The following is a 22,483-nucleotide window of genomic DNA, read 5'->3' as shown; positions in this document are numbered from 1 at the left end:
ATTTGCATATTTATAAAAATCTTTTGTTTGTGTGAATACGTAATTAAATTTTGATCATTTAGTTGGCTCTTCTGGTTCACTGCGCGACACCCGAAATGTGCAATCGGTACAGATCAGCCAAAATCGCTATAAGAATAAGATACCGACCTAATATTGCAGCTATCAGTTTCAACGATTTGAGAAAGATTTATAAATCGCGTTTGTCTGTGAAACATAAAATGNAGTTTTCCGGAGTTTTTAAATTTATGAAGTGACGGCAATTTTCCATTAAAAAATGAATGATGTTACACAGTATTTTAAAAATATTTTTATTATGATGACTGCTCGTATATTGCTGTGCTTAGCTTGTGAAGTTTTAACTATCAAAATTTAATTCGAGGTTTATTATATAGTTGTATACATATATAGTAATGCACATTTGAATACAAATGCAGCACAAGTATGCAGGATTATATATAGTTACAAATTATAGAGCATATATATTATATGTATGTTATATATAAACGGGGCGATTGCTATATATACGATTATACTTAAGTGCGTCCTATGTATTATTCATTATGCATTGTGAATATTATACAGGGTGATGCAAAACAACCCGTTATCCTTGAAAATACTTATTCTTATAAAATACATATGACTAAATTTTAAGACAACGTTTTATTTGGCAAAATTTTGTCTGAAGCTTACGTTTTGAGATATTAANAAAAATAGTTGATTTACCACAAGTCGAATACAAGAGATAGGCAAGGGTAGCGCAACTCACCGTGAGTGATAGTGATTTATGTNATGCACGGATTAAGTAATAGAAATTACGAATGACTAAATAAGTAAGTGAGAGAAAAAGAGAGAAAGAGAGAGAAGAGACAGAGAAAAATACAGAAACTGTGTGTAACGATCAGCTGATCACGTCAGGCACAACACATAATCGGTCGCGCGAGATGCGTCATCCCTGTCTACCTCTTGTATCCGACTTGTGGTAAGTCAAATGCTTTTATTAATAACTCAAAAAATAAAAGCTTCAAACAAAGTTTTTTTGCCAAATAAGAAGTTTTATTAGACTTTAATCAAAACTATGTATTTTCAAGGATAACAGGTTGTTATGAATCACCCTGTATATATAGTTAATGTTTACAATATTTTGTGTATAATTTTATATAAATTTCTGTTAGTCTTCTATGTAATTGCGTATAAGTCATTACAGTATATATTTAAGTATATATAAGGTGTGCATCATNTATAAAGTACAACAATTATGATTTAGATATAGTCATACATAATTATGATAGACGGTATGAGTTGAAGCACAGACTTTCGCGTAATGTACAACGCAAAAGATATAAAAGAATCAATCAACTCAGCCTTCTATTTCTATCCTTTACTTCTTGTTCTAGAATGCTTTGATTGGTCGATTCTTTTATGCGTTCTCCATTATGCTAAAGTCTGAGCTTCGGCCTTGCAAATATCACTTTATAATTTAAATCCGTATTACATTTCCTTCACAGTCTATAAGACGGTCACTTGAATCGGTACAAAAAGTTTCACGTCATAAAGTTTGAAACAAAGAGACATCACAAAGATATCAGTAACTATAATAGCAGATTCTGTTTGATATCAGCTCTATTATATCTTTTGTAACGATACACTGTTTTGATTTGTTTCTGTACTTTCGCTGTGTTTCTTTGCTTGCATGTGGATGCTTTCCAGTTAGCGACACAAGGCAACACAAAAATCATTCTGTTCTCTCAATATTTATTGAAAAATAAAAATAAAATAATTTTTCTCGGGCTCTGACGTCTTTTAAACGAATAAATAATATATAAATAGTCGTGAAGAGCCGTTCGCTTTCGGATGTTATGCGGAAAATAATTTTTGTTTCGGCTTGTGTCATTACCTGAAAAGCATTCGTTGTTACACTATTTACTCCGAAACACTGCAGAATGAAATCTAAAAGAAAGTCTTGATTTGATGTGCACAACATATCTTTAAATACTGCTTTTGTTTTGCTGTATAAACGTTGTTCGATACAAGTTTGTTGAGATTTGAAAATATATAAAAGATGAAAGAATGAGAATATAAATACAAGATTATGCTAGTAGTAACCTAGAAAAAAGAAAATGTAGTTATTTCTAGGTATGTTCCACGAACGCTATTGTTTGCATTAGTTATGGTAGTTTATTCATTAAGAATCGAATATATACTGGCTTTATCAAAGACATTAATGTTTAAAAGTAATAATTTAATAAATTTTAAAATTTGGTTCTTTGTACTTTCTTGGTAATTCTTTTGTAAATAGTAATGTATGTTGAGATGCATCTTTAGAAAATCAATATATGTAAATTTCTCTTCAAAATCCATTTTATTTCGATTTACAAAAAGTAGTTTTTTAAATCACACTCCATATTTTTTAGTCACAACTCACAACCCGTAGTGTGTATTCAAAACAACAGCAAGGAAAAAGCAATAATAATAATTTGCTGTCAATTTACAGAAAACAAAAAATTTCCTGAAAACAATTGTCTGTTTTTAAAAGATTTACCTATTTTTTATATGCTTGAGTTCGCAAAGTTAAATTAAATCAATTTTGATATCGTTACAATAATGTTGAGATTAGTAGAGTCATAGTTTCCACTAAATAGTCATTATTAGATTCATGTATATTAAGACACATGTTGTATAAATGTTTTTTAAATCGCGCACTCTTCCAGAAATTTGGCATCTCTTTTCCAGATAATTTGTTTGTTTTTGTTAAATTGACAGCAAATTACTTATGTAATGCTTTTACATTCTCTTGTTATTTTTCTCGACGACAAACTATTTATTGCTCTTGTTTTATGTTTCCATTAATAGCAGCTGCAACCAGTTCAGTGTTAATTATTGATATATGATTGCTATCTACGTAGTGAATTTGTACATTTTTGCTTATCTGCGACAAAAACACATCTGTTATATAAAAATATATAAAGTAGGACAAAAAAATATATTACATAAGAAAAGTGGAATATTTGCTAAATTACCTTATTTAAACCGAAATCTTCTTCTATCGAAGGAAGTAATGAATTTGTTGCTTTCAATAATATTATAGGTGACCGGATTGAAACCAATGAAGACATATCATATTCTCGAATAGCAATTAAATGTTTGTAAATTGTTGTACAAAATATTTTAATAGAATCAGTAGAAATCGTATTGGCTATTTCAGACTTATTTTTGATTAAAATATTTAGTTTTTCTTCCCAGGTAACATATTTACTCATTTCTGATATAATCTAAAACAAATATTAAACAAATATTAAAATATTAACTGTTAGTAAATGTTAAATGTATAGAATATGTTTCTATTTGCCATAGTTTTAATGTGTCAGTGCTATATATATATGTATGTATCTGTATATGATATATTGTATAACATGTATGTTGTCTTTCACACTTGTATGTGTAATATTATATATTACATACCACTTCTGATACAGGTATATTAAACACATCCATTAATTGCCTTAACACAATAAGTTGAAATTCTTGATTATTAGTAAAAGGGAAAAATGTTTCCTGTAAGTTTCTTAAGTACTTGGGAGCTCCGTCTATTAATACTCTAATAATCGTCTTATTTATTATCTATTAATACTCGACTAATCGTCCTCGAAAGTTTTTAGCTTCTAATTGTTTTACCATTTCAATAGCAATAAGAGATCCATATGAATATGCGCCAATTACAAATTCTGTAGAATCTGTTAGTTTTGATAATATATGCTAAAAAATACAGGATTTTTGTAATTAATATTGCTTGTAAACACCATAAAACTTATAATTTCATTTCTAGATGTACAAATTTCTAGTTTACTACATACAGGTAGAAGATCAGTGGCTGAGTGTACTGCAGAGTGAGCAGATTCAGGAAGATAATTAGAACTATGTTGTAAGCATATTGCAGGAGCTTTAATTTTTGAAGCTATTGAGGTGTATACGTTAGCAAATCCTTCAATTCCTGGCAAAAGAAATACTTGGTTTCTATCTACTTCTCCTTGTGTAGAGAGCTCTATACAAATGTTTGAAAATATATCTAAGTCAGATATTAACCGGAAAAGATTAAAGACTTTTATATGTTGCGAGTTATTCGTGTCAAGTTGTGTTTCAATATTCTTTTGGTCGTACATATCTTTTTTAGCTATTTCTTTGAGCTTAGCAAATGTGAGAGTGCGAAGTTGTTGGATTGTGAAAAAGACACTGAATTCTCTTTCTACTGTTTGCTTAATTTCTAAACTCATCATAGAATCCATACCAAGTTCAGACAAGAGTACATGTTCTCCAACTCCTTTTAAAGTTTTTAATCCTATGTGTGTAAGAGACAAAGAGAGAGCGTTAAGTATGAAATTTATATACAAACATGTAAAAGTATCATTTGATAATGGAATAAAAAATCATTGTTATTGTTGATAAAAAGAAAGAGGGAAAGAGAAGAGTTTATAATATAGTAATTTCTATATTTACCCATAATGTTCATCACAACATGCAGAATATCACCAGAAATTTTCGATTTTGTAGCTACAATCATACTGCTTACAATCGGTCGATTCTGCATTAAGAAAGTGTTTAGTGATTCTAAACAAGATGATATTCGTTGTTGCAATGTTCCACTGATAACTAGTTCTTTATTGTTTTGTTGCATGTCAGCGACAAGACCGACGTCACCTATCGCACCCCACTGAATAGCCATGCCAGGTAATCCATCTTGCGCTCTTTTTTCGCAGATTCTTTCCATTATCGAATTGGCCATACCGTAGTTAGTTTGTCCAGGATTTCCCTTTCCACAAGAAACAGATGAAAATACCACAAAATGTCGCAGATGAGGACACATTTTTCTAGACAAATCGTCCAGTTGCTTTGTAGCTAGAGCTTTNGACTGAAATGTTTCTTCAAATGTTTCCGGAGTTTGATTCGTGAAAATATTATCTTTTAGCACAACTGCGAGATTAAATATAGCATCTACTGGTCCTAATTCGTTGGCAGAATGTAAAATGGAAGCACAATCTTCATGAGTAGATGCGTCAAAACCTGTCATTATTTGCACATTTACTCCATACGATTTCCATAACTCTACTCTTGAGTGTTGATAACCGTTCTTTATACCATTTCGTGAAATGAGTATAATTTTTCGAGCGCCACGAAGAATCAACCAGTCAGTTAACTCCAGGCCAAAACCGCCTAAACCGCCCAAAATAATATAAGATTTATGTTCATGACAGAAATATTGAGGATACGCGAGAATAGGAGCGTCCACATCTTCCTTTTTTGTACGTACTTTTATGATTACCTAAAAGTAAAAATAAAAAGTCTTAATAAAGTTATATTTAAAAATTATATTTAAAGTTATATTTAATAGTTATATTTAAAGTTAAAGGTTTTACTAAATTTAAAAAGTTTTAGTAAAGTTATATTTCAACTGTTCTTTATATTGAGACAGAAACACACAAAAATAAAATATTTGTTTTAATAAAATATATTTTCGACACATGACACAAAACTATTTGTAGCTTTTATTTTTACATTTTTATTCAGTAATTGGTTTAAATTTTTAATTCAATAATTAAATAAATTGATAACAATTTGTAAAGAGTTGGCTACAATATTGTTGGTTACAAGAATATCGCAAAACATTGAAAGCCGTTTGCAAAATAATCAGGTCTAAAGTTTTTGTCAACAAATAGCATTTATGTCATTATCGAACTATCGATAGCAGATTAATAACAGGAACTGCATAATCTGGCAAAGCCACATATTCAATTCTACTGCAATCTTAAGAGTTAAGTAACATTTTGCTAAGATTGTTTTTACTTAAACTTTTTTATTCGACATTTATGGTGAAAAAAACCACAGTGTAAATCGGTATAAGTATATTGAAACGTTTATATGTTAATTCTAAATAATTATTTTTTTAAGTAATGTATATATGAAATATACAACCTCGATCACGCATGACGTAAACGCCTTTAGTTGCTATACACAGTATTACATTTTGTGTAAAAATTGTAAGTTTAGGTTTATTTTAACTTACTTTTCCTATATGTTTTGCAGCTGCCATATGTTTAAAAGCGGTTTCTACCTCATGTTGTTCAAAAACTTCTCTTACAAGTGGTACGATCGCTCCACGCTGAATCATATTGGTTATCGAGTTACGAATATTTATTTTTCTTGTTACATCAGTACTAATAAATATTTTATCTAACATAACTCCATAAAAACTAATACCTTTTGAAAATTCTTTTAAATTTATAGTATTGTTAGATAGTAAATCATACTTTCCAATTTCCAAAAATCGACCACCTCTTGCCAAACACCGAATAGATGCTTGCAGTTTGTCTTCTGCTAAAGAATTTAGCACGATGTCCACACCTCGACCTTTTGTTTGTTGACTAATCATTTGTTCGAAGCTGGTGTCTCGAGAATTTCCTATATGATCTTCAGGTATAGAAGGAAACTTTCCTCTTATAAAGTTGCGTTTTTCAGGTGTTCCTACAGTTGTAAAAACTTCACATCCTTCAAAAAGCGCGAGATAAATTGCAGATTGCCCAACGGCACCAGTTCCAGAATGTATAAGAATTTTATCTCCTTTCTTTAATTTTCCACGTGTGTACAAAGCATAATAACTCGTACAATAAGCAATTGGGACAGTTGCAGCATCCTCAAACGTCCATTTGTCAGGAATGATCCAACAAAGTTGTGGATCAGCCACAATAAGATTTGTGATTCCTCTAAAATGGTTTACTTAAAGTAGTAGTTTATAAAATACACATATTGTTTTTCTATGTTTTAACAGTAAACTTTGGCGTCTGCAGACAGGACATTCAATGCGTTACGCGTGACAAGAAACAACACAGTAGCATTTTACTCTCATAGAAATGCATTAACAAAATATTAGTTGGTGTAGCTTGTAGTCATACGTAAAGCATTGACTTGTTCTATCTGTAAAAATCTCTAAAATTAATTGTTATCCATTCATGGATAAAAAATATATGTGCGGTGCACGCACATACGCATGCACAGGAATTGCAGAATCATAACTGAATAATATTTAAATAGATTTTTTGGTTTTACTATCAAAATTCAAGTAACTTTAAATTTGTTTGTATGTCCCGGCTTCAATAAGGTCGCGCAACTCGTGTCAAACCTTAGAAAAATACAGGAAAGGATTGTGAATTGCATCGACCAGCTTAATCTTGTAAAAGTGAATTATTGGAAATAACTGTTTTGTATATAAATTGTAACAACTAATAAATTTGTGTTCTCCATACCTTACAGTAGATATTCCCATTATTCTTTTACCAGCTGCATTGTACCCGACAAATTCACATCCTAAGAAAGAATCGATATTTCTTGCGTTTCCAAAAATCTCTAAAGAAATTCTACCGGTAGCTATCACAATATCCTTGAAATTAAGTGATGCGTAAACTACACGTACGAGATTTTCTTGTTTGTAATCAGGAGATATCGGGCCTTCAACCCAACGCAACTTGCTCAAATCACCTCGCACCTGCAACAAATATTCAATACTGATGTAATAAAAAATACACAATAGGAAAATATCATAAATTAATTTATAAATCTATATGAACATACACTCTGAGCGACATAACCATGCTGTACNAATTTTGGTTTTAGTTGTGGTAACGGAAGATGTCTATACGATCCCCAAACTTTGTTGGGGCGTAAAATGTTAATAGGCAAGTCCAAGTGTAATTGGTTTATGTAGAAAGAGTCTTGTAAAGAGANTTTCGGCGCATTTTCATCTTGGATAAATACACATCTAATCTTGTCATCTGTTTTGTTCAGCTCTTTTCGTAAACAATTGATAAAACCCAATATGCCACATTCAAAATCGTCTGCAACTAATATTGTTCTTGTGGATGCGTTTAATTTATCATCCATGTTTAATGCAGACTTCAACTTGTTAATCCACGAAAAGTCAGAGTTATTTATATATATAACTTCTTGCGGTACAATGCTTTGTGTTTTTCTTAAAAGCACAAATGCCTCTTTCTCTGTACGTTTCTCTAAAACTATATTCAACTTATATTGTTGTAATAATGTATAATTGTANGACTCAGTGAGATTTTCTCTTGACAGCACAAAGCAACCTTCCTTTAATGTAGACAATAATGTATTGATTAATTCACTTNTGTTTTTTGTTAAAAGTTTGAAAACAANNATNATTAGGAAATTGTTATNTTTTGTCAAATTGTCGGACTGCTTGATATTTGNNGATAATTCATTATTTTTGAAACGATTAGCTGGAGCAACCAATGTAACATTTGGTTCGATCATTGGCAAATTATTTAAAATGTCATAAAGGATTGTAGAGATTAGATCTTGCTCTGTAACTGTGTCAACATCTTCAATTAATTCAATAAAATTTGCCTGTAGTACTAGATTACATTCAAGCGAGATATGCGCTGATATTTGTATAATTTCTGTTAGAGACATCACAGCACGATCACAATGAGCAATAAAACAATATTCATCATGAATAGGTTCAGTAACTTGTCGAGGTATATTTGTAGCCATAACGCCATACATTTCTATTCCTCCAGATATTATAACGTCCAGAGAATCATAAACGCGTACAGAAAAGTCTGAAATAAAAATTGTATATCTCCACTACAGAAATTTAAAAAGAAAAGAGAGTGAGATAGCATAATAGAGATGTATAATGGTAGAGACAGGAGAGAGATTGTCGATAACTGTTTCACAAAAAACACTCGATGTAGAAGAATGTTTGTGATACTACTTTGAAATGTCTGTTAGTGGGTATGGTAACAGATATTGCACATATGTACCATAATTTAGATCTTTTGCCATGACAAGATATGTGTTAATATTAAGAGTATTAAATGTGTGTATGTATGTGTGTACAGAAAGTTTCTTATTTTCTTTATATTATTTTTTACTTACATTTTATCGTACAGATTTTATCCATAAAATATGATATGTGGAGTATATTTCATTATAATATACTTACTCGCTTTTTCATCAGGCGTAGTTTGTATTTGGTTTATGTGAAATTGAGGATCAATTACTAATTTACGAATTCTTGTTGGTACAAAAAGACTTCTGGAATCTAGTAACAAAATTTTCATCTGCAGCATGTTGTCAATAAATGCTGTCCAATTGTCTGACCATGTAATATATCCCATTTTTGCTGAAATTGATGCACTTTTCAAGCCTTGAAATATACCANAATAGTGATAACCACGAAGTCGTAATTCTTTGTAAATATCCTTGGTATTCATACATTTTGTAACGTTATATTCAGGTTCTTTTAAATTATGAATAAGTAATTTATGATTTGCAATATCATGTGGAATCCACACTTTTCCAGTAACAACAACAGTAGTTTCTTCACTAATCTCAAACTGATTGCTGCCTATATAATAATTAATAGGAAAACAATAGAGAAATAAACATATGTATAATAAATTTGTTGTATGTGTGCGTGTAAGAGAAAGAAAGTCTGTAAGAGAAAGAAAGAAAGAGAGAAAGAGACAGAGAGAGAAGATAGAAGGAAAAACAAATATACAAATAGACTCTTACCGTTTTGTATTGAAAGAGTCAGTTTAACTGTAGTCGATTTTGATAAGTAAGTAGCGCGAAGAAAGTTAACATCTTCAAATATAATTGGTATATCTTTATAGTCGCAGCATGACATTGTTCCAATCATTTTCCAAATTAAAATCAGATAACCTGAAGCTGGCAATAGAATCCTACCGTCAATTACATGATCATACATATATTTCAAATTGGAATCTTTGAATGTAATCTCTTGAATTGTTTCTCTAATGGTAGGTTTTTTCTTATTTAGAAAGTTTGCAACGTAACAATTTTCAGAGTGATCCCATCTATAACAGCAATAAAATATAAACTATATAAAATATATAACTATATATAATATTAGGTAAAATTAATCCTTATTTTTCATCAAAACAAAAAAACAAACAAACTTTATNAGAGGAGATATCATTGGTGTTCCACGACTGACTGGAAATTGTATTGGCGGATATAAGTTTGCAACTTGCGGTTGACATCCGATATTATAAAGATTCCCAATTCCTTTCAAAACGCTATCTATATTATTTTGGTGACCGTGTTGAAATAATGAAATATAGTTTGAATCTAAACAGTTTTTCATAAAAAATTGCCAATTATTATATGATATTATTTCAATAACTACCACACTTTTCGGTATCATAGGTAAAATTTCTTCAAGTGACGAATATACTGCACTGTGTGCATAATATTCTGCAGCAGATAACTGCGTAAGTGAGTTGTATATTTTATTGTGAGGCAAAAACTTGTTTAACCATTTCTTACTATACTTAAAATTTTTCATAGATTTATATGGTGCTATTTGATTCAGATATTCTAGTAGCTTTAATTTAGTAGATTCTGAATACTGATTAGAAGCAGCAGAAATATAATCACACTGAAAAAAAACATAACAATACAGTAACATGCGTATGTACACAGAATAAAGTACTTACACTTACTTACCCGTTCTACTTCTATTTTATCAAACGCAACACTCATATAATACGCCATTAAAATTGTTTCCTCAACAGGAAAAAGTTCATCCACATATCCGCACAAAAGTTCACCAATCGACTGACCAAGTACATAATCGGGCACAATTCCAATATGTAGTAAAAGATCTACTATTGCAATCTATATAAAAATAACATAACATAACATATTCTATTATAGATAATATATCATAACATCAGAACTACTCTATCGAAATACAATTTACTGGCTGGTTTAAATGCCAAAAACTAGATATATGTTGTATATGTGTGCAAAATTATTAAAATATAAAATACACACATTTTAATTTTAAATTAGACGTAATTGTGTCACGCAGTCGCCACAATTCAACAAATATAAAAAGCAAATCGTAAATATACAAAACTAATTTTACAAACTAAAGTTTTTTTTTATTTACCTGAATACTAATGATTGCCACGAATGATTTTATATTGTCATTGCAAGTAGTTTCCTTTTTATTTAATAAAATGTCCGTGACACATATATCGTATGGTTTTAGTGCTTCATCACATTTCTGAATTGTCTTGACAATTATTGGTAGTTTCATTAAATCTTGGCCTAAAAAATAACAGATAAAAATATTATTCATATGCATGAATTCAAACTGAACATTCAAACAAAAACATGCTTAAATAAACAAGAAATATATATATATTTCAAATAAAGTAACTTCAAGATCAAATATATAAAGAGCTCTTTTGAGGTCGGTGTGGTGTAAAGAAAAGCAAGAAATAGTAATTAACGGCAACTACAAACCAAAATGTAACTTGAAAATAAGTAATAATGTGACAAGTATGCAACCCAAAATAGTTTGGTTATATTTTCAACCTTCTGAGTTGGATATAATAAATGATGAAAAAAAGAAATAAAAAAATTGATTTAAAAACTCACGTGTAAGATTTACTCGTGAGTACATATATATATATATATATAAATATATACACACACGCATATTTACACACAACATCCAGCGAACAGCTCTTATTACCGTTTATATATTTCTAGTTTAAACTTCAGAACCTAAAGTTCTCTACTTGGTAAAAAAAATGAAAACATTATCCAAACACAATTCATATAAAACAAATTTACATCATTGTGTGTCGAACATTTCGCAGTTATTGATCTACATACTGAATTATAATTAAGGTCATATAGCATAGAAAAAATAAATTAACAACGAATATAAATAAATAGAGCAAAGAATATATTGACATAAATTGAAATTGATAGTTTTTCAGCATTTTTAGAGTGAGCGTGTTCGTGTACAATACATACATGTGTGCGTATGAGTGTGTACACATATAATACTTTATATATTTTATAAATCATGTATAATAACTTATTTAATTAAATACCTATATTACTCCATATGACATCTGTTCCGGGAAATAGAAAACATATTTGTTTACTTATATTTGAATAACATTCTATCTTATTAATTGACCTATGATCTTCTGTTAATCCAACTATAGTATATCCTCTATACGGGTGACGTTCTATATTTTTATTATAAGTGCTGTGTAAAAGAGCAATATATTCTGTATCTATCGGCCGATTATGTACCTATAACGTAATAAAAAACGTTATTTAAAAAAAGTAAAAACAATACAAAACAGTAAATTGTTTCAAAATATAAGGACTCATAAAGTCACTCAGCAAGTACTCATCAACAAATGGCTTGTAACTAGTGTTTCAAAAACGCCTCAATGGCAGCTACAAGAATATGCGATAAAAAAGTTCTATTTATAAAAATCGATGTGACATTGACATTATCATAAGTCAATTTATTAACATCAGTAAATATATCGCTGTATACTTTGCAACTTTTGTTTCAAACATTGTTTTTTAAACTGAGTCTACTTTCCGAGAAATTTAGCCAGTTCGGACTATACAAAACACTCTAGTGTTTCATATTACTTGCGTCAGACAAATATCTCAAAAAATATGAGAAATACTAAAATTTATGTTTCTGAAGTTCTTAGATGCTGACATTTGATCTGAAAATTATCTTCCCATTTGTGCTAAATTTACTTTCAAAATTTTTAAATGGGAACCCGTAGTTTTGCAGTTGACGTTGACAAGTTTCCGAAACAGTATCTACTTATTTCTTTTGCACAAGCTAATCTCAAGATTTTAAACTCCAGAATTAATCTAGTTTTGGGTAAATAAAAATGAAAAAAAAAAAATAATAATTTGATTCTCGATTAATATAATTTCTAAGCTCTTACATCATCCAGAATCGTTTGAACAGCTTCTTCAGTACGACCAGACACAATTACAAGTCTAGGTAAGTCGTCTAGTTTTTTTATCTTATTTTTCGGATTTGATTTTAATAATACATGACAGTTTGCGCCACCAAATCCAAAAGAATTTACACCTGCGTACCCACCATTCCAAGGTGTAAGTTCAGTAATAATTTTAATTCTACCTTCAAGAACAGCAGTAAGATCTTTTCGCGGTGATTTGAAGTGCAGAGTTGCTGGAATTTTACCAGTTTCCATTGCTATCAGTACCTGTAACATTTACAATTATGTGTATACTATTATTACGTTACAGCAGAGTTTCCCTTGACTCAACTTTTCAGAATCGAGTTGTTTCTATGACTTTTGTCAGATGTTACCTTCACTCTTTGTTGAATTTCTACAAATTGCGCATCATTGCTTATAGTGCGTATATATTATCGAGTGACAATAACATAATTTTAACACTTTGCTGGCCAGTTATTTTAAGCCAAATTTATTTAATGCAGCTGACTAATTGCAAGATAACTAAGAATACGATTTAGAAGGTTTTTATAAAAAGTCTTACATTACTTTCAGGCTTAAAAAGTTGCTGATAATTGTTTGCAGGAAAATTTCAAATGGTAAATTTATGAGCATTTGACGCATTTTTATATAAAACAACAACAAAAGAATGTGAAGACGGAAAAGAGACTCGCGAGACGAGTCTCTAAGCGTGAAAGATGCAGAGTGTAATGTTTAAAAAAATGGTATACCGTTTAGAAATATTAACTGACTGATTTTCACAATAAGAGATGCATTTCAGCGGTTTTGCTTTGGACAATAAAACTAGATTGCTTCTTAAAGCGCTAAGCGCTTAAAGCAAATACACACATGAACATGCGTTGTTCGTATGCACAGCTATTTAAACTAATACAACTGACTTATGTTTTCAAAATCTTAGAATTTATATTTTGAACTTTTTGTAGAAACAGTATACAACGAAGTAAAAATGGGTCATTTATTATAGCTTATCATGTATATATCTACATACTTTTGCTATTTGACAGAGACCGCTAGCAGGCTCAGAATGTCCAAGATTTGATTTTATTGAGCCCATCAATAAAGGACTATTTCTGTTTTTACAGAAAACGTGATCAATAGCTTTAACTTCTACTGGATCGCCTACTACAGTACCAGTTCCATGAGCTTCCATATAAGATATCTCAGAAGGTGCAATTTTGCATTCCTTATAAAACTCCTCTAGTAAAGCTTTCTGCATTTTAAAAGAGGGATATGTAATACCTTCTTCTTTGAAACCATCGCAATTTGTTTTAACATTAACACATGTAGCGTAAATTCGTTTTGCATTTTTTGCTTTCTGCAAAACCAGCACTGTTACAGTATCGCTGCGCATGTAACCACTGCCGTTTTCATCAAAAGGTCTGCAGTAACCATCAGCGGACAATACTCCTAAAATTATTTATATAATAATAGTTTGTCTTATGGACATGTTATTTCTCTGGTCAATTTTCAGCATTATTAATGTACAGTAGCCGTCATTTATGCGCGGCGAAAGAAATAAATTTTCTTTAGCGTTTCCTTGCTGCTGCGCTAATTTATTTCACTTGGCTCTTATGTGATCGTTTATCATCAGCTGAAGGTGGTCAGCTAAAGCAGTCTGACGCAATAATAAAACAGAACTAGAAAAAATTCATGTCTTTCACTCCGCACAATTTAATGTCAATAATCATTATCATGAAAAAACGATTTTGAGGATGACCTCCGGTTCCGGATACAAAAATTAATGATGCAAGAAGACGACAATGGGAACCATAATTACGGGATGAAATATAATAAACGTTAATACATACATCACTATTCTAAACGTTTTGACTATATATTTAAAGTCATCTTCAGTGGAAACTACAAATACATAGTACAACTGGCAATTATAAATATCAAAAGTCTAATTAAGAATTAAATTACATATAAAAACAATAAAAAATATATAAAAAAATTGTATATAAATTGTGAATTATTGGACATATACCTTAATAATGAAATAGTCCATTAGTAAAATAAGATAAAAATATTAACATACAAAGATGTTTTTTCGGGTTTGAACCGCGCTAGTGTCATTTTTATACCGACGTTTCGTGAACATTACAACTCATTTCATCAGGGTTTGAAGAGCAGCCTGATACCAGACTGCTGTTTATCTATTGAAACATAGTCTTTATGTGCTTTCATAAATTTGTTAAGTAAATTAAAATTTCTATAAGCTGGTCTTACTGAAGTATTATTTCTGATTGCTACTTTTATGAGAGGATCAAAGATACGCTCAATATTTGATATATATGGAATTACACAATAATGTGTTGGTGGTTTGTCTGTGTTGTCTAAAAGATTATGATTTTTAAGATGTTTATTAAGTTTATTAGAGAACAACATTTTAACCCTTTGCGGTCGGTAAATTTTTCGCTTGGGAGTACCAGCTAGTCGGCGCAAATTTAGCTTTTCGGAGCCACTGTTGCTTAAGCGATTTAAGGTAGATATATTTATATTTNAAAGGACACAATATATTGATGCTAATCTGTAATGTTTCTTTCGAGACGTGATCATGCCGCCACAGCGGCGACACCGACTTCTACGACAGATTACAAATGCCGCCACAGTGGCGGCACCGACCGCAAAGGGTTAAGCCTGTTAATTATTTTAAAAATAAAGTCGAGTGGATAATTATTAGTTAACAGAGTGTCAATAACATAATAAAGATTTTTACGATGATATATGGGTTCTGATAATAAAATAGATCTATCAACCATTGTAAAAACAGTGCCCATTTTATGGTTTAATGGACTTTGTGAAAAGAAATTGAGATATCTATTACATTTCATCTCGTAATTGGTTCCTATTTCTCTCTTCTTGCATCGTTAATCATTATCATATTTTGTGATAAACTTGAAAACCAAATATGTACTGTGTAACAATAGTATCATTTAAAAATTAACTTTACCAAGACTAAAGAATTGATACGTTATATAAGGATGCAAGCACAGGTTAACACCAGCTACAATGGCCGCATCACATTCTTCGTTTTTCATTCTTGTGTACGCATGAGCTAAAGCGAAAAGACTTGAACTGCAGGCTGTATCTACAACGTATGATGGTCCAGAGACATTTAACCAAGAAGAAATCTTGTTTGCCAGGAAAAGTTTGGCAGATGAATGTACATGTTCAGCTATCTATAATTACACATAAAATATAATTACACATACATATGTACATGTGTATACAAAAAGTGTCCGATAATTATTTTAACATCTCTCGTAGGCAGAGAGAACAAGTAAATCTGAGTCAAAAAATTTTATATCATTTTGCGAGATTCGCAATAGTTATCGAGATCTTAAGTAACAAAGATCCGCGAATAAGCATGTAGTAGGCTGTTTTACGCGCTTCGCGCGGCTATCTTTTATTATGTATACGTTATAGTATATGCTGTTATAATTATAGCTCCTTCCATACGTTACTACGGATAATACCGTGAGCGCGCGAAACGCATCGGGCAATCTTACGCGCGTAAGACAGCCTGATACATGCTTATTCGCGGATCTTTGTTAATTAAGATCTTGGAAACTAATGCGAATTTAGCAAAATGGTATAAGACGTTTCGACTCTGTTTTACTTCTTTTACGTGCCTACGAGAGTTGTTAAATTAATTGTAGGACACCATGTATATAAACTAAAGGTGCCTATTATGAGATAGTCGCTTAATGGGAGATAGCTATTTTATTGTAAATGGCTGCAAATTCATAATTGCATATTTTTAACACATCACTTACACAAAAACATCAAACTTTTTGTTAGTGTCGTTCATTGCCGAAAGTGACGTGGTGTCTGCAAAGAAGCTATCGCGTACGCGCAGATAAGAAAAATAATCATTATAAATTTAAAATATGTATTTACCACTTTTATGTCATAGGCTTCACTGTCATTTCAATTCACTCAAATGTACACATGCATTATAAGTGGTTTATCATGTAGTTTTGTAAATTTATTACATACTTTATCGGTAAACTTCACCTTTCTACAATTTTATATTCTCTAATATGAGACACGCAGTCGCTCTTAATATGAGGTACTTTATATTAAGAACTGTCAAGTTCTTTATTCTGTCAAGTTCTTTATTTGATGTATTAATAAGTGTTTAGTAATCATATTTTCACATGAAGGCAAAGAAGAAGCAATCGTGGTTTTACATTCAATTAGAGGCTGTTAAAACAGTAAGAAGCAAACCAATGAGATATTCAAAAGCATCTAAACACTTTAACGTCCCATACTACTGAACAACATATGTTAAGAATGACGATAGTTCTATTGTTGCTTAGATTCTTATAGGAAAGAAATTCCTTGTGTCTCATATTAGAAACTTTTTTTTTGAATGGGCAGATCGGCACTTTTGATAAAAAAAATTTACATACAACAAAGTATAGATATTATCGATTGCTCATTTTTGGTGATAAACCTTGAATATATTTCCCATAAGTTCAACATAAAACTAAAAGTTAAGATTACATATTTAGTAAATTATAAGCCTTTACAAAAAGGTATCTCGTAATAGACACTTTTACTCTATACCTATACATATATAGAGTAAATATATGTATACACATATATATATATTTTATTATGCTTTTGCGTGCCATTACATTTACTTTGATGAATAGAAACTATTTTTGTTTGAGTCAATGTTTCTTAATAAGCAAATTGTGAAAATATTCCACAAAAATGGCATAATGAGTGACGACGATTTTGCAATGATTGCACTAAGATGATTCGCCATATCGTTATTCTTTGACGAAATAGTATTTGGAAAGTAATTTTGCAAACAAACACAAATATTTCATAAAAGATCAATGTTTTTACATCTATTTCCGAAAATATATTTAAATAATTGTAAATTACAATTTTAGTGCAAGATTTTGTCACATAATTTTGTAAATGTTTTCCTATCAGGGTTATATTCATTTTTTGATACTTTTAATTTTACGTAATTATTTTAACGTGCTCATAACCGGACGAGCAATTGCGGGTCATCTTCTCTTTTCCACTTTTTTTTTGCTTTGTCTCTAGTCTTTTTCAGCATTTCTTTTTATTTTCCATTCTCTTCTGTCAAGTTAGGATTGTACAGTATACTACTACTATCACGCGATACACGGCATAGTGGGCTTGCCCATCTGTATCGGGCTCGTGCCTGGATCTTTCTGTTATACCGATCGAACGAGTAATTCGTATTTTAGATTGCATTTTGTATTTATTGCTTGGATAGAAAAACGGCTCTATAGAATAAAAGAAAATAATGAAATTAATCTCGGACACATTTCAATATATAAAAAACTTAACAACAATTTTTAAAATTACAATCACTTCCACTTTAGTGTACTAGCATTTACAGTTTAAGAATTATGCATAAAAACCAAATTAATGTCCAAGATAAACATAACATTCAAAAATGTAATGAGACTATTAGACTATGATTTGGAAGACAAAAATATACAAACATTGACTAATACGTTTAAATCTAATATAATTTCTTTTGATATATGTGTCCTTGTTTCTCTAACGACGTTCTATGGTTGATGTCACTTGTATAGGTAACAGTCACGATATACAGGGTGTCCGACAATTACTTTGAAATCTCTCGTTGGCAGGTAGAAGAAGTAAAACTGAGTCAAAAAGTCCTGAACCATTTTTTTCTATTACATATAATAAAGGAGAAATTATTGAGTAAATCAAGCTAATCAGCGCCTACCTTTAGCCGAACGCATGTCAGTGAACCACGGTGTGCGTGAACGCTCCGCGCGGCTCACAAACGTCCGCCCGGCTAAAAGTCGGCGTTGATTGGATTGATTTATTCAATAATTACTTTTTTATTATATGTAATAGAAACAAATGGTTCAGGACTTTTTGAGTCAGTTTTACTTCTTCTACCTGCCTACGAGAGAATTTAAAGTAATTGTCAGACACCCTGTATATATTACGCTCCAGGACCCTCTTAAGATCGCCTTGTGGGAGAAAAATTAATTCGAAAATTTACTCAAATTAATTTTTTGATGGCCCGATTTAGTTCGCCAATCACTTGATTAACTCGATTGAAAGAGACCGGCCCAGAAAAACATTCTAAAGTGATAAGCGGATTCGAACTTGGGACTCTCATGTTTGTAACCCCTGCACTCAGGCCGCGAGATCACTGAGCCAGTTCCAGTTTTTGATATTGCTAATAAGTGGTTATACTTTAGTACTCATAATTTGCATCTTCAGCCGAAGTTTTAAGAATGACGCCTCTTTGATTTTCTTTACTCGCTTGTACACATTTCAACGACAGTTACCGTTTCAAGACGCAAACGCGCTTCTCTTTTAGCACGCTTTTTATCAAGCATGAGACAGAATTATTGTTGATAAGAGCAGTAAAGAAAAAGCAGCAAAAGTGCCTATCTTTATCAGGAATTTTGTATAAACAATTCCGAGCCTGAATTATAATTATATATGCACACGGATATAAAACAAAAATCGCTTTTTTTTCACAAATTGTAGATGTAGATTAATGGCAGAATTAAAAAGTTGAATGGATATATATATATATATAGCATAAACTCAAATCAAACTTGAGTTTTTAATATAGCTCCTAAATTCTATCGAAGTGAAAGTGATGGCACACAAAAGTGTCGTAAGAAAACATAATGAAATATGTGTTATCAATGTTTCTCTCTATGATTCTATTGAGTAATTTTTAAGTAAAAACCGAAATACTATAATATTTATCGTAATTTAATTTATCATATCAAACAATTTTTGTACCTGAGGTTTATTATACATAAGTTCATTAAATGTCAAAGAAAAACAACATCCTATAAATACACCAGTATTTGTTTTCTGTAACTCTTCAGGATTAAGTCCAGCATCAATAATTGCCTCATAAGTGTGTTCCAGTAACATTCTAGCCATAGGATCTAATACTTGAGCTTCAGTCATAGAAATGTCGAAATATTGTGCGTCAAACTTCTCTATGTTATTGATCTTGCCAAGTCTAGAGGGCATGTCAAACTCAGCTGCCAAAATTCAAATAGTTTCCATCAATATAGTTACTTTGCGCTAAATTTCGGATCAAATATCTTATAGATCGCTTTTCATACTGTAAAATTTTGAAGTGCATTTGTAGCTCAGAAATTTGTGTACTTGCGTAACTGCAATTAATCGAGTAGCTCTATTTGTTTTCGATTTTCAATTTCTAATGCCAAATGCAGCTACATATCGCATTTTACATTTAGGACTGTTTTAAGTTTTCAGAAAAGTTTATATTTAAGATTGTTTTATTGGCTTACAATAAACGTACGAGACTTTCAATACTTTATGTTAGCGAGAGTAAACGCCGCCATCGATCAGCTACTCGATAAGAACGTGAAATGTGTAAAGTTTACGTTTTATGCTACTGAATAGAAATGTGAAGGAATTATGCAGTAATTAGCCAATCACTCAGTTCTTCTCTTTCTCACACACACACCCACACTCAACAAAAAATATCTTACCAGTGTTCCATCTTTGATGATCGTTCGAAGCAAGATCGATTTTATTGAAAAGATTATCCTGAAGTTGTTTCATATTATCAGAATTAGGAAATCGTCCAGCAATACCAGAGATAACAATTTCGTTGTTTGTATTACACGAAGTAGATTGTTTGTTGCAGTCCATGTTTGCTTCTTTTGTTGTTAACGATAATGTATATATCAAATATAGGTCCTTAAATAAACATTTCAAGAAGACTATTAATCCTCAGTTTTAATTATTAAAAATAACTTTATTAAATAATGTAGAAACGCTTGTATCAAATCGTTCAAACAAATATTTCTAATTTAGAAATTTCAGAGTCTAAAGATTTTTTATAAATAATACTATGTATAAAAAATAATGACATTTAAAACTGTTGTAATGGTTAGATGCGTCAAATAGCATTTACTTTTCTTTACGTAGAATTATTGTGTGTTTTGAATGGGTCTGGAAGATCCATGTTTGTTTGTGAACAATTACGGAACTATAAAGTGTAACAATTAGACAGAGAGAGTAACACGCATTTAAAAAGAATTTAATAATTAATATCTTTAACTCTCATATAATAATATCATATGAAACTCATAATAATTTTGTACTATTTTCAGTTGTTTACATCATATTTTATGTTTGATAAAAAAGAAGATTTTATATGATTAAATTGTTGTTAATCACAGCGCGTAAGCGACGTTGTTGCTGACTATGTCACGCGCAGTCACAAATTAAATTTCACGTTGAGTAAGAATTTTGCAAACAATTTATCACAAATTTCGCAATTACGTGCGCATAGATCGGTGGCGTTACCTTAACTTTTTCACTATGAAGTGTTTCGTGCAAGAATTTTGGTTTTGATATTGTTGCCGGAGTAATTATGTACTCTACCAGAATAAGGTATGCAATAGCAAGATACGCTATTTTGTACCTACATACAAAACTATTTGCATATGACTCACAATCAAACGACGGTATGCAAAAAACATAGTTTTACGTGTTTCGACATCAATGGCTTACTCTCATAATATACGCTTGACTTTTTAAAACAATTATTCTAACGCAGTTTGATCATACTGGTACTTGTTAGCTCATAATATACTGGAAAAACAACTCTTCTCAATTTGATAAAGCAACATAAAGTTATAAGATCATTAGTATCTTTATGTACAATATAACATTTTCAACAGTTTTATTGAATAAAATGTTTAATATTTTGTAAATAATAACTGAGAACTGCTTATAGGGTATAGAAAACATTATATAAAACACAAGAGTAATCAAACATTGTATATAAAATAAATAAATAAATATATGTATATATATATATGTATATGTACATATATATATATATATATGTATATTTATGTATATGTACATATATGTATATCTATGTATATATATGTATATATATGTATATTGTGACGCGCACCACGCTTTGGATTTTATTGCGAAGGTGCAGTACACCTTCGGCACGTTTTTTCAAGCATATCTTAAAATGTTTCTCACCAAATCTTGAAGTTGGGCGCCAGGTGTGAGTGCGGAAAAGTTGTTCGAGCGTGTACACGGCAGTGGCGGACAATAAATAGTACGTAGCTGCAAAGTAAATATCCGAGCGTTGATAAAATAGATGCTCGGCCTCGGCAAAGTATGTGTTGTAGATTTCCCCGCGTACCTTCCTAATTTTTGGCACTTCAAACTTTAATCGCACGGTTTTACTTATCAGATTTCGACGACACACGATCACAGCTCGTCGGCTACAATTTAACGGCAATAATTAATATTGATAGAGTTTGCCCGCTCGCTATGATGAACACAAGGAACATACGGAATCGGTCCAACATACCAAACTACTAGAAAAAAAATATAAACATGTAAAGGGCCTTCTTCAATGAGATATTAGTGTAAGGATCTTTGTCAGAATGGTAGAGTTTTCTTTTGTTTTTCTCACACACACACTTTTATTACACGAATGTACATTTAACTTGCGGTGCAAACCGCTACTTTAACAGAGTTTATTTAATTAAATCTAAGCACGCTCGCTTCGACTTTTGTGATCACCCTTACGT

At 30.9% G+C, this 22,483-nt stretch overlaps 2 protein-coding genes across 2 annotated transcripts; both read right to left on the bottom strand.

The window, feature by feature from the left end:
• Positions 1 to 2,368: 2,368 nt before the first annotated feature.
• LOC109862385 (fatty acid synthase-like) lies at positions 2,369 to 7,638 on the bottom strand. The gene is given in 8 exon segments (XM_020442421.1): positions 2,369 to 2,926; positions 3,018 to 3,269; positions 3,460 to 3,753; positions 3,852 to 4,333; positions 4,492 to 5,314; positions 6,056 to 6,752; positions 7,293 to 7,531; positions 7,618 to 7,638. Coding segments are annotated over 7 exon segments (2,676 nt in total). The 5' UTR covers positions 7,313 to 7,531; positions 7,618 to 7,638; the 3' UTR covers positions 2,369 to 2,818.
• On the bottom strand, positions 7,312 to 21,974 carry LOC109862386 (fatty acid synthase-like). Its single transcript, XM_020442422.1, has 15 exons — positions 21,924 to 21,974; positions 20,405 to 20,615; positions 19,677 to 19,927; positions 15,835 to 16,063; positions 13,870 to 14,288; positions 12,825 to 13,109; positions 11,952 to 12,159; positions 10,994 to 11,154; positions 10,546 to 10,716; positions 9,996 to 10,477; positions 9,589 to 9,893; positions 9,017 to 9,421; positions 7,618 to 8,630; positions 7,460 to 7,531; positions 7,312 to 7,353 (listed from the first exon to the last, which is right to left on the bottom strand). Exons 2-15 carry the CDS (start codon positions 20,565 to 20,567, stop codon positions 7,312 to 7,314), a joined length of 4,206 nt encoding a protein of 1,401 aa, XP_020298011.1. The 5' UTR covers positions 20,568 to 20,615; positions 21,924 to 21,974.
• Between the last annotated feature and the right edge of the window lie 509 nt (positions 21,975 to 22,483).

This window comes from Pseudomyrmex gracilis, unplaced genomic scaffold, assembly GCF_002006095.1.
Source record: "Pseudomyrmex gracilis isolate BER0280 unplaced genomic scaffold, ASM200609v1 scaffold_1707, whole genome shotgun sequence".
NCBI lineage: Eukaryota > Metazoa > Arthropoda > Insecta > Hymenoptera > Formicidae > Pseudomyrmex > Pseudomyrmex gracilis.
This window is presented reverse-complemented; position numbering and strand designations above follow the sequence as displayed.